Source organism: Barbus barbus (assembly GCF_936440315.1).
Source record: "Barbus barbus genome assembly, chromosome: 32".
Classification (NCBI taxonomy): Eukaryota; Metazoa; Chordata; class Actinopteri; order Cypriniformes; family Cyprinidae; genus Barbus; species Barbus barbus.
The window spans coordinates 24,648,502-24,661,722 of NC_136760.1; the positions used below are offsets into that span (position 1 = coordinate 24,648,502).

At 35.2% G+C, this 13,221-nt stretch overlaps 1 protein-coding gene across 1 annotated transcript in view; it reads left to right on the top strand.

Moving 5' to 3' along the window:
- The window catches only part of LOC306852619 (cadherin-12-like), a 145,809-nt gene that overhangs the window by 68,543 nt on the left and 64,045 nt on the right, over nt 1-13,221 (top strand). The window contains exon 3 of the mRNA XM_079389597.1: nt 8,072-8,366. Coding sequence (XP_079245723.1) covers nt 8,072-8,366 — 295 coding nt within the window. The remainder of the gene's footprint in view (nt 1-8,071; nt 8,367-13,221) is intronic.

A 13,221-nucleotide genomic window follows, 5' to 3' on the forward strand; every position in this document is an offset into this window, starting at 1 on the left:
GAAGGAAGGAAGGAAGGAACACAGTTTGAAAGTTTATTTACTGGATGGTTGGAGTCTTTGAAAACAATGGATGGATGGAAAGTTTATTTACTGGATAGATGGAGTCTTTGAAGATAGATGGATGTATCCTTAGATGTCAACAGATGGATGGTAGATGGAATAAAGTTTGAAGGTGTATTCACTGGATGGATGATCAAAACCCTATTGATATCCACTGAAATGTTATTTCACTGTTTTTAGTAAAACTTCATTAACTTCCACTGAAAACTGTAATTAATGCTACCTTGTGGCTTGTGAACAAAATATAAAAATAAAAAAGCCTATAGACTTCCAATGAATTGTTCTAATTGGAACAACACGAGCTGTTATCAAGCTACAACTCTCCAAACTGGTATAAACATGTTCTAACAAGTTATATGTCATCTATACATTCTCACACTAGTCAGGCTTACAGTTTTCCTGTAGTGGAACATACAATAGTTATTTAAATGGCCTATACTTATATTGAAAACCTCTATCCATTCATCCATACAATACCATAATGCTGTATGGAAGACCTCAGAATGTACAAGGGAAATGTAACCATCAAAACTCAATGCTTCTTCTCTATTGTTGCCAATCCAACATTCAAAGTTTATCTTGTGTAATTGTTCTAGTTACAATTGGTTTCTACAGAAAACATGTTATTCAATAGCTCTAAACATGACAGCTCCTTCATGTCTGTGTGCAGCACTGTGCGATACACAATCCTTCATAACAAACACTGGGATGACAACCAATGCCTTCAATATTACATTGAATCCCTTTTAAAGGTTACTTAATCCAAACTCATGATTACATTTGAGGAACAATGATCCAAAATGACCATAAAATGGTGTTGATTGCATGCAGGAACCCAAGCACCACAATAATCCAACACCCCAGAAACAATCAAACTGCAGTAACATCACCCCTCCCAAAGCTCATGCTGTTTAGCTCACAAAAACCTGATGCCAAACTAATTCTGTCTAAGTCATTTGTACGGATAACTCGGCCCCAATTTATGCATGTGAAATGCTAGCAACACAGCGGCCCATTCTGAACGCGTTTAGAAAAGAAGACATTTGCAGTGTTAACGTATGACACAGATGACGAATGCGCTGGCAAAGATTGGTTAAGGAAAAAGGGAATAATGATGTCATTTATCTGCACTGCCAATATTACCTTCCACGTATTTTAATCCAACTTTTATAATAATGAGATTTCTGCGTGAAGTGCACCGAAGACGCTAATGTTCCTTGCAGTATCGCTCGCTCCTTGCATTGAGGCCAGATGAATTCAGAGTGAGATGATATTACTGGCTTGAAAGTAAAATAGCTTTTTAACACTTTTCCTCCTACTTGTTCATAGAGCTTATTAATATTTTGAACTACGATCCATATTTCTGGCATAATTTAGATATAGGCAAGGGAAAAAGACGTGTTCATCTGTCATGTGTATAAGCATTAAAGCTTGGCTGTCTTGCATCAGTTAATTAATTGCAAGCTGGTACATTTTATAAATTGCACATTATTAAAATGCTAAATATCACTATGACAACCAGGCTGATGTGTTGCATGTTTGCACAGATGTCACTGATGTCAACCATCAGTGAACACAATTAGAATTTTTACGGAAGAAGTTGCACGGCATACCATGTACTCTGCCATTCAAAAGTATGGGATATCTAAAATTGTTTAAATGCTTTTAAAAGAAATCTCTTGCTTATTAAGGTTACAGTTATTTGATCAAAAATACAATAAAAACTACATTTTAGAATGCATTTCACTCCTGTGGTGCAAAACATCCAATGATCCTTCATAAATCATTCTAATATGCTGATTTTCTGTTCAAGCAACATCTATTATTATCAATGTTGGAAACAGTTATGCTGCTTAAAATATCTATGAAAACCATTATATACATCTATGCATGTAGAAAGTTCAAACTATAAAAGCATCATTTGAAATAGATTTTTTGTAACATCATATTTCTTTTGATTAAATTTATTTAATCCTAACAAAATAAAAATAATGCTGACCTCAAACCTTTAAATGGCAATGTACACATAATGATTTATTATAGCATTTTTTACACACCTTTTATGCATATATTGTATTGCACCCAAAACAGACATTCATTAAAAAAATTAAAATGAAAAAAATAAATAAAATAAATTGTGAAAATTCATCATAAAGTAGGCCTACTGTGTAAGAATTGCTTCTAAATAATCTAAATTTCTAATTGTTTCTAATTGAATCTAAATAATTAAAAAATTTGCTAATTATTTAAGAACTTTTAACCAATTATGCCTTCCCCTAGTTGTAATGTCACTACCACCATAACTAACAATTTTGCTTATAATATGTTTTTCAGAAATTGATGTACTTGGATACCAAGGCGACAACATGCACTGAAGCACTTAAACATTACATATGTGACCTTGGACCACAAAAGCAGTCTTAAGTCGCTGGGGTATATTTGTACCAATAGCTAGAAATACATTGTATGGGTCAAAATTATAAATTTTTATTTTATACCAAAAATCATTAGGATATTAAGTAGAGCTCATGTTCCAAGATATTTAGCAAATTTCTTACTCTAAATATATCAAAACTTCATTTTTGATTAGTAATACTGTATGCATTGCTAAGAACTTCATTTGGACAGCTTTTTTGCACCCTCAGATTCCAGATTTTTAAATAAGTTGTATCTCGGCCAAATATTGTCTCATCCTAACAAAGCATAAATCACTGGTTTGAGATGATGTATAAATCTCGATTTTGAAAAGTTTTGTTTTGTGGTTCAGGGTCACATATAAAAATCTGCGTAAATTTAATCAAATGAATGTAGAAAAGTGTAAAAGACTTTGTCTAAAAGTCCTGAAGGGAAAAGTGCCCATTGTTAAACAAGTAAACAATTAAATGGACAGTTCTGTAAGAAAATATTAAGAAAAGAGCCCAGAACAAAAACTTTTGTGCTCTTGTGTTTTGGTTGTCATCACAGCTCATCCAGTAATTTGAAAAGCTACTGTCAGATTTGTCCTTTGAGCCTGACAGACTTTGGTTGTCTGTTTATATGCAGCTTTTCTTTTGTTGTAGTTATGTAAGTGTGTTGCTGCAGTTTTGATGCGGAAGTACAATGTAGCATTCCTTAATTGCTTGTGATTTGATCAGCCGTTTATCCACCTGAAACTGTCTCCATCTGTTGGGGCTGGTGTGTTTGTTTCATAACACACACACACACACACACACACACACACACACACACACACACACACACAGGCACATCAGTATTCCACCTCGTGAGCAAAAACCAAGCTCTCAAAAAACTCTCTCACGCTTTCTCTCTGTACCACGTAATCAAACAGCGAACTGTACGACAGTGTGAGACCGCTTTCAGTTTCCAGTGAATCTGCACCCCAGAGCACCAGAAATGTGACAAACACAAAATACAAACACTATGGCTAACGCAGCATTTGCCCCATTGCTCAAGAACACACATACGCTAACAAAACAAACACAGACCCGCTTCCGTTCTCCTATTTTTGTCAACACAGCATGTAAAACACACATCCTGATCTCAACACACCTATTTACGCATATATGTCCATAAGATTTCTGTTTTAAGTAAATGCTGTTCCTGATAACATTTTATTCATCGAAGAATCCTGAAAGAAAATGTATCAGTTTCCATAAAAAATATTAAGCAGCAAAAACTTAAAATTATAAAAACCATTATAAATAGTTGAGAACGTTTATTAATAATTGAGGATCAGTAATAATTGAGCATCAAATCAGCATATTTCTGAAGGATCGTGTGACACTGAAGACTGGAGTAATGATGCTGAAAATTCCTCTTTGCATAACAGGAATAATTTACATTTTAAAATATTAATATAGAAAAAAAAAGTTATTGCAAATTGTAATAATATTTCAAAATATTACTGATTTTATTATAGTATAATTAAATGCAGCCTTAGATACTTTTTTGTATGTTAAAAAATAATAATCCATATAATATACAGGATATTATATTATATATCCTATCATACCAAAATCTTATCTCATGTGTTTTTTTTAAATCATAGTATGCATATATATGCATACAGAAAAAATCCACATATGATAGAAGATTTTGATCACACCGCACACCCATAATGGATCTATACCACACACTCACACACACACACACACAGTGAGATGTATATTTATCCTCTTGCACAGATGTCTGCCTTTTCACATCCATAAATGCATAAACAGATCCATAAACACATATGCACATGGGTTTGGAGTAAATTACTCTAGTGCTGGTTTCCTCAGACTCCTTGCAGTCGTTGCACACTGGGGAATGTATTTATTTAACTGAATTGGCTGAGTGTTTAGGCCCGGTCTGACTTTATTAGCATGCAGCAAGTGTGCAGGAACGCTGGTCCTCAAGGGGTTTCGGTATCTTGGTGTGTAAGAAATATCCAGTCATGGAGCTGACAGTTCCTTTGCAAACCAAACATGCATTTAATTGCTGGCCATGTAGTGAACCATATGATTATGAACACACACAGATCACAGAAACACAATGTAGAGAGCTGAGCTTATAAATCCCACGAAAAGAACACTACCAGATCAATGAGATCTGGTCAGGGCTTTGAAAAACACCAAAAATATCAAGCAAACATATTTTTAAAAGGCTTCTCTTGATAATCGCTGAAGGAATTACAGCTTTAATAATTACTGGTTGTGTAACCACTAAAAAGACTGCTGAAAAAAGTAATTTTGACAGGCTGATTCTTCGCTTATGGCTCCGAATGATAATAGAGCCTTTATTTATTCCTCCAGTATATTAGTACGCTATTGAATCCGCAGGCGGTAGAACAGGCCTCTAATTGTCCCTATTGTGAGAGGAGGCAAGTATTTGACTGTTGCTCTCTCAGCACCTGTTGACTGAGATAATAACATGTGAAATCCAGTGCTTATCTTTACTCGAGATATATAAGCTGAGAATAGCATAATAGAGGTCTAAGCCTACTTGCACTATTTGCAAAGAAGATGTTAAGCAGATACATGTGAAGCCATATATTTGCAATGCAATGTTCTTCTTGTTGAAATAAAAGTATTTATATTTAAACATGCTTCAAAAATCTGAATTATGTCATTAGGTAAATCACAATTTTTAAAAACGCACATAATATGCACAGAGTTCTATGTAAAAGAAGAGTTCAGCCAAATTAAAACGTACTCACTCTCAGGTGACGAGATGAACAGATTAGTAGAAATGTATTATTAAATCATAGTTCACCAGGTCATTTGCAGTGGATAGGTGCCGTCAAAATGAGAGTTCAAACAGCTGATAAAAACATCACAATAATCCACAAGCAATCCACATGACTCCAGTCCATCAAATGTCTTGTGAAGTGTAAAGAAAAAATTTGAAGTCTATAATGCAAAATAATGCTTCCTCCAGTAAAAAAAAAAACTAACTAAAAAGTCCATCCCATGTTGACCTACAACATCAAAATCCACAGACATATTTGTTTACAACTCTTTTGGACTGTTTTTGCTTGTAAACGGTGCTTGATCTTTGCATATTTCTTTCCTGATTCAGACAAGACGAGAAAGCAATATTATGAAATGAGGTCACATTTATTTGCCAGAAAAAATGGTCTGAAGTTAAAACGCAGCTTTTTTCACTTCACAAGATGTTAACTAATGGTTTGTGGATTATTTTGATGTTTTTATCTGCTGTTTGAACTTCTCATTCTGACGGCACCCATTCACTGCAGAGGATCCACTGGTGAGCAAATGCTGACAAACAAATAATGAAATAAATAACTTCTCTAAATCTGTTCCCATGAAGAAATACATTTATCTACATCTTGTATAGCCTCAGGATAAATACATTTATTTAGCAAATCTTTCCTTTTTGGGTGAACGATTCCTTAAGCTTGAACATATTATTTAAAAAAAAAAAACAATCTTATCCAAATCAAATTAATACTATTAACTTTTTCACTTTAAAGCATTCCAATGCAATATTATTCAAAAAAGGTTCTTAAAATAACTTTAAAAGGTCAACATTCCTAAACAAATCATATTACGAACATCATTCATAAAATGGTGTGTGTATGAATTCATTTCTAACAGATAACACACATCTTAGTATACACAACCTCTTCATGCTTTCTGTCTCTCTCCTGCTGTTTTTTTTTTCTGATTTGGCAGAAAACATTTCTCACATTATCTCTCTTCTATACTTGTCAGTTTATGGTAAATGGTTTGAACTTGTCATGTTTGTGAAAAAATAAGAGCAAGTGTTTCTTCTGAGAGCGTAATGAGCGTCTGGGAAAGCCGATTAGTCCAGTTTGTGTTATATTTTTACTGAACTTATTATCAGAGAGAGAGACAAGATGTTCTCACCAGTTCTGCTTGGATATTTGTTAGGTTTCTCGAGGACTCAGTAATTGATTGCTATTGTTAGGCTAATTCAATTTTTAATTAGTATCACCTAACTTTTCCACTTCCAGTTATTACTGGAGTGATTGCAGAGTTTTATAATCGGATAATTAAGTCTGATAATTAAGCTCTCTTTTTGATTTATGGTGTGCTCTAGATATTATGCAGATTGGGGAAAACAAAAGCGTTTTTAAACTAGACTGTCTCAACAACTTTGGCACAATCTTTGATTGATGCTTCCTCAGATGAGAGACATGCATGTGATTAATGACACCGTACAGCACTGATATTCTATAATAAACAATATTACTGATTTGACTGCATTCAATGCAATTCACCTAAATTCAAATGAAATTGGATTGAACTGAATCAGAATTTATGAGATGGCAAATGAGGTGTCGGTTTGAATGTAGAATTGAACCAGAACTGATAAATTGACAGAAAGAAAGAAAGAAAGAAAGAAAGAAAGAAAGAAAGAAAGAAAGAAAGAAAGAAAGAAAGAAAGAAAGAAAGAAAGAAGAAAAACATTTATTTTCCAAAAAAAAAATCATGTGTGGAAAATTTGATTAAAATTCTAAATCATTAAAAGGAAGTATATTCATAAAATCTGGTGGTCATAGAAATTGATTAAAACTGAAAACATTATCAAAACTACTCAATCCGAATTTTGCCAAAATCAGTCTTTTTTTTCTTTCCAAGACTAGCACAGCAAAACAGAAAATATGAGAAGTTTGCTGTAAAATCTAGCTTGAGGGCAGGGTTGAGGTTAAATAAATAAAAAGGGGGATCTGGGCAAAGTTTTCAAAATTTCCATCTTTTTCAAAAGTCTCAGTGTCGCGGTCTTACTCGCCCCGTTCCGAGCGTGATTTGAACCGCGGTCTCTGGCTTGGGAGACGGGCGCTCTAACAAGGAGGCTAAAGGCCACAGCCTCAAGTGTCTGTCGCTAGAGCACCACTTGAGATCGGGGAGTGAGGTTTAACCTGCACAGCACTTACCCGCTGGCCTCTGCTACACTCACCCCCCTAAACCTCACTCCCATCCGGGTCACGGCACCAATGTCGCGGTCCTACTCGCTCCGCTCCGAGCGGGATTCGAACCGTGGTTTCTGGCGTGGGAGGTGGGCGCTCTAACGAGGAGGCTAAAGGCCATGGCCTCAAGTCTCTGTCGCTAGAGCGCCACTTGAGATAGGGGAGTGAGGTTTAACCTGCACAGCACTTACCCGCTGGCCTCTGCTACATCAGTTTTGGTTCGTTTACTCTGAAACACAACCCAGGAGTTTTCAAACTAAAACGGGGTCTGCAGTGTTTTCAAAAGTCTCCATTTTCGACCTCGAAAATGCCGGAGTAGTGTAAACGATAGGCGTAACCGTAGCAAAAGTTAGGCGTTTTAAAATGAAAACGCATTAGCGTAAACAGGGCCTCAGTTAAACTCAGTGCTCTCTTCCACTATTCTGAAACAACTTGTAATATTTTGGGAAAATAAGGCAATGTTTTGCAACTCCGCTTAACTTCATCAAATACACCACTATGGTAATTTTACAAAACTTTGACCACTCAGTGTAATCTAGATTACATATAACATATTCTTCTTTCTGTCTCCTTTAGTTGCACACTGACTTGGATAAAGGGGAAAGCTCAGTGAAATACACTCTCTCAGGTGAGGGCGCTGGAACCATCTTCACCATCGACCAGATTACCGGGGACATACACGCTTTACGCAGTCTGGATCGAGAGGAGAAGCCTTACTACACGCTACGAGCTCAAGCGGTGGACATCGATACCAACCGACCGCTGGAACCAGAGTCAGAGTTTGTCATCAAGGTGCAGGACATCAACGACAATGAGCCAAAGTTCCTGGAAGGTCCCTACACAGCTAGTGTACCTGAGATGTCACCTGTAGGTAAGAAGCCCATTAAGATGTTCCCGGATTTTTCATTTATTTATTTATTTATGGAAATAATGCAATAAGGTTGAATTCACTAACTTTAGTTAATAAATCATGAACTAACAATGAACAATATTTTTTACAGCATTCGTTATTCTAGAATAATGTTAATTTATAAACAAAAAATATATTTATTATTATATTAATCTATAAAAAATATATTATTTAATTACTATGTATTATATTAGTTTATAATATTAATATAATCCATGTTTGTTCATGCTGCATTAATCTGAACTAATGATTTATACAACTTAAAAACAGGATTCCTATTGCTTAAAATTTTATAATTAACTAACAGTGTAACTTGTCTTAAAAATCTTAAAATCAATACAGTTTTTACAAATTGGCATATTGAAGGTTATTCTTCAACACAGTGGAACAATGCAAGCAAAAGTTGGAGCTAAAAAAAAAATTTTTTATATAAATAAATAAAAAATAAGGTTTACAAGGATGATCACTGTGCCACTGTGTTACAATATTGGTATATTGAAGCTTATTCTTCAGCATAATAAAACAATGTAAACAAAACTCAGAGCAAAACTAAAGTACACTAACTAACATGAAATAACATATAAAATAAATAAATCAGTAAAGTCACCGTTTTAAACTATGGAAGCCAATCAATGAAGCCTTGATGATAGCTAGCATAAAATTGGGAAATTTACTCTCCAGCATAGTGGAACAATGCAAACAATAGTTAGATAAAATAAAATAAAATACAATAAAATTAAATTAAATTAAATTAAATTAAATGGAACAATGCAAACAACTTTAGGAGCAAAACTATACTAAAATTAAATTAAATTGTAAAAATTCAATACAACAGAAAGAAAGAAAGAAAGAAAGAAAGAAAGAAAGAAAGAAAGAAAGAAAGAAAGAAAGAAAGAAAGAAAGAAAGAAAGAAAGAAAGGGAAGACAATCAATGAAGCCTAAATGTTACAAGGATGACTGTCACTGTGTTACAACGAGGGATGCTGGAGGTCATGTTTTGACCACATGTTATGGAGTTTGCCAAATATTCACTGATGTGGCCGAGGGGAGCTAATCCAGACATTACTGTGTGCCGTCAGATAATGAGAAGAGCATGGGCTCCAAATCCCCACCAAACTGGATTACACAGCCCTAGTAGGATTTCTCATCTCACATGATAGAAACCTTGATTGTATTACTGATTATTTCACTGAGGCATCTGCTCTGGGTGATGATGGCAGCGGGACCTTATTTTGTTACTGTCTCTGATTCTCTAATAAAGGCCCATCTCTAAAGCCGGCCAGAAGTTGTATTGATTTCCACACAGCCTAATCCAATCGCTATAACTACAAGCAGATCAATGTAGCACTATCCTCTTGCATTCATGGAACATATTGCAGAGCTTGTTAAAGTCATAATGGCCTCCATTATTTGTACAAATATTCTTAATCATGATGTCAAATATGATTGCAGACGATGCATCAATCCCCGAGGCCACGCTGGGGAGCGATGTAATATGACGCTACAGTACATTCACTGAAAACATGATGGTCAATGAAGTGCTGCTTGCTTTGTGTTATATAACATTTAGCTGGATACTTCACAGACTTATAGTCAAAATGATAGACAAGGGCATAGAAGATAGCTGGCTTGCAGTGAAAGAAGGCACTCGTACGCACACTAGTTTAACCTCTGTTAACTGATTCATTGCGTTTGGCTGAAATATAACGGTTTTCCGGTAAAAGACAATGCACAAAACAGCACAGCACCGGACTTAAATTTAAGACCTCTTGAAATCATAATTAAGACTTTCTTGTACAATTTAAGACTTTTTAAGGCCTTAAATTTGATACAAATAAATTTAAGACTTTTTAAGACCCTGCGGAAACCGTGTGTTATGTCTGTATAAACAAAATGGTAAACTTTGACTAAATGTGATTTCAAATGTTATTACAGTGATTTTATCATATCTAAGCATGAATCCATCAAACCTATGAACAGTTCTGTGACACACAAAATGTTCAGGGCTGGGGGTACTCCAGGACAGGTTTGAGAACCACTGAGTTAGTTGAATGAGCCCATTAGTGGTCTACACATTGTTTTAACCTTTATAATTATTATAGTGTTATTTTCTGCCCAACCTCTCTTCACATTTTGCATGCTTGTTTAGAATGAAATTATGCATCATTTTACACACTTTTGAGAATTTGTTGGCTTTCTTTTAGGATTCATAGGCCTTTGGGTACACTATGTAAAGAACATATTATAAAATGACCGATTTATAGTTGTGCAAATGCAAATGTTCAACTTTTTATGATAATTATTGGCCTAGAGATTCTAGGGAATAGTTCTGCATTGATTTGATTGATTTTGAGTTGAAAACTGAGGCTAGTTCACAGAAGTAGGCTTTTTAAATAATCTCAAATACTTAAAGAACAGTTTGATTGACAGCAGTGATCCTATCGTATGATATGACGATATAGTGTATAAGTGAATATTATGAACATTTTATTGGAATTTGAGGTCATTTACAATAGAAATACTGTGTTTTAGAGGCCCTTTTCACTGTTATAGCGCCACCTATGGTCCAATCTCCATGAAACTTTGCATGCTTGTTAACAGTCATCTGACACATGTTTTCAACAAGTTTAGTAATGTTTTGAGTTTTCGTTTAGGTTTTATAGGCTTCTGGGTATATTTGGCCACACCCCTTTTTTAATGACCCCGTTACAACTAACCAAAGGACAAAATTCAATATTTTCTGTTGATGATTATTGATCTAGAGAGTCCAGAAAATATTACTACAGTAGTTGGATCGAGATTGAGCAAAAAAAAAAAACAAGAGACTAGTTCGCAAAAGTAGGTTTTTAACATAATTGAGACTATTTCATGAACAACTTGATTGACAGCATTAGTCCCAGAGGCAAAGTTGCTCAGAATGAGGAGATCTATCATATGATATGAATATCTAATGTTTGTGTGAATATATGAACATGTTCACATTTTCTGTAGAAATTTAGATTTTTGTGAAGCTTTTTCACTGTTATAGCGCCACCTCTGGTTCAATCTCCATGAAACTGTGCAGGTCAATTGGACTAACGCTTGCGTAGTTATAGCCATGTTTATGTTTTTTTCCATCTTATAGAGCCACTAAGTGGCAGAGCTGCACAATTTTTATTTTTATTTTTTACCAAAGATTGAGCTCTTACACATGCGAACCGAGTTTGGTGACGATATCGCATTTTGTTCACGAGTTATAGCCTTTTTCATAAAATTGGCCCTCCGCTTTCGAACGTTTTGGCGCCCCATTGTGACAATGAGTCGAAAATTCAACTTTTTTTGATAATTATTGATATTCACTGTCCAGAAAAATTTTCTGTACTGGTTTGGTTCAGATTGGGCGAAAAACCTTGGACTAGTTCGCAAAAGTAGGTTTTGGACATGGGTTTTTGCGGAAAAACCGTACCTCGCAGCGCGAATCAGATTTTTTTATACATAAATGTATATCAAGCCATGGAGATTTTACACTTGGTAAAGGTAATTAACCAACGCTATCTCACGGCAATTCGTACATATTTTACGAGGTGGCTAATTCGTACGACCTCACTCGTACGATTTTGTACGATTTGTCTAAACCCCAGTGACGGGTAGGTTTGGGGCAGGGTTAGGTGTAGGTCATTCATACAAATTGGCAACTCGTAAAATACGTACGATTTAGCAAAAATCATATGAATTTGTACGAGTGAGGTCGTACAAATTTGTACGAATTAGCCACCTCGTAAAATATGTACGAATTTCTGTGAGATCGGGCTGAATTAACGCAAGATACTTCATTATAGAATAATGACCTGTCTAAATTTAAATAATGCACAAGTTATTACTGTGTTGTATCACTGCTGAATAATCCGTCTGATACCTTCACACTCTTGAATGTATCGGAGGATAAAACAATTGGAAATGCAGAGTGCATAGAAAGTTTAATTACACCTTAGGAAAGCTGATACTATAAAACTGAAAATTACAGGTGAGAAACCACTCGTTACAACACGCCGTACAGAATATCACTGATTAAATAGCTGTTCATCTGTTAAGCAGAATGCAAACTGCAGTCCTGTTTAGATTAAAGCATTTTCAAATGAAAGCTTATGAGTTTCAAGAGGTTCTGAAAATCATGGAAATTCCAAGCAAATATTCAGATAAACAAAAGAAATAAGAAAGGCTTTGCATGGCAAGAGGTAAAGTCTGACATAAGATTTGGTGTCGAGCATAATAAACTACATGCCCTATCCAGCACCAAAGCCCTTTTCATATTGCTTTCCCTGAGGATGACAGATCAGGGTACTTAAGTTGGCTTGAGAAAGCCAACTTACTGAAATCCTATTTAAACGTATCTATCTATCTATCTATCTATCCATCCATCCATCCATCCATCCATCCATCCATCCATCCATCCATCCATCCATCCATCTATCTATCTATCTATCTTTAAGCTTTTAAAACTACTTTAAACTTCAAACTATTTCAGACTGAAAACCGTCAAACTTAAAACTTTTAAAAACTTTCTGGTCCGGCTTTCTCAAGCCAACTTAAAGTTTGTCTCGACAAACTTTGTCTAGTTCACTTTGAGATTTACTTTTGCTTGATCTGAATGGCAATGAAATTAAACGAAACCCTCCCCTTCCTAGCTTAATGTTATAACAGCTACTCATGATCTCAGACAGCCGGTTTCTCACTTAGACCGGTTTCTAAGTGCACCATAGTCCCTATTGAAGCTACAGACCTATTCTGCAGACGTCTGTGTGATTTTGATTGTGGCTGCTGCCATCATAAAGGCATA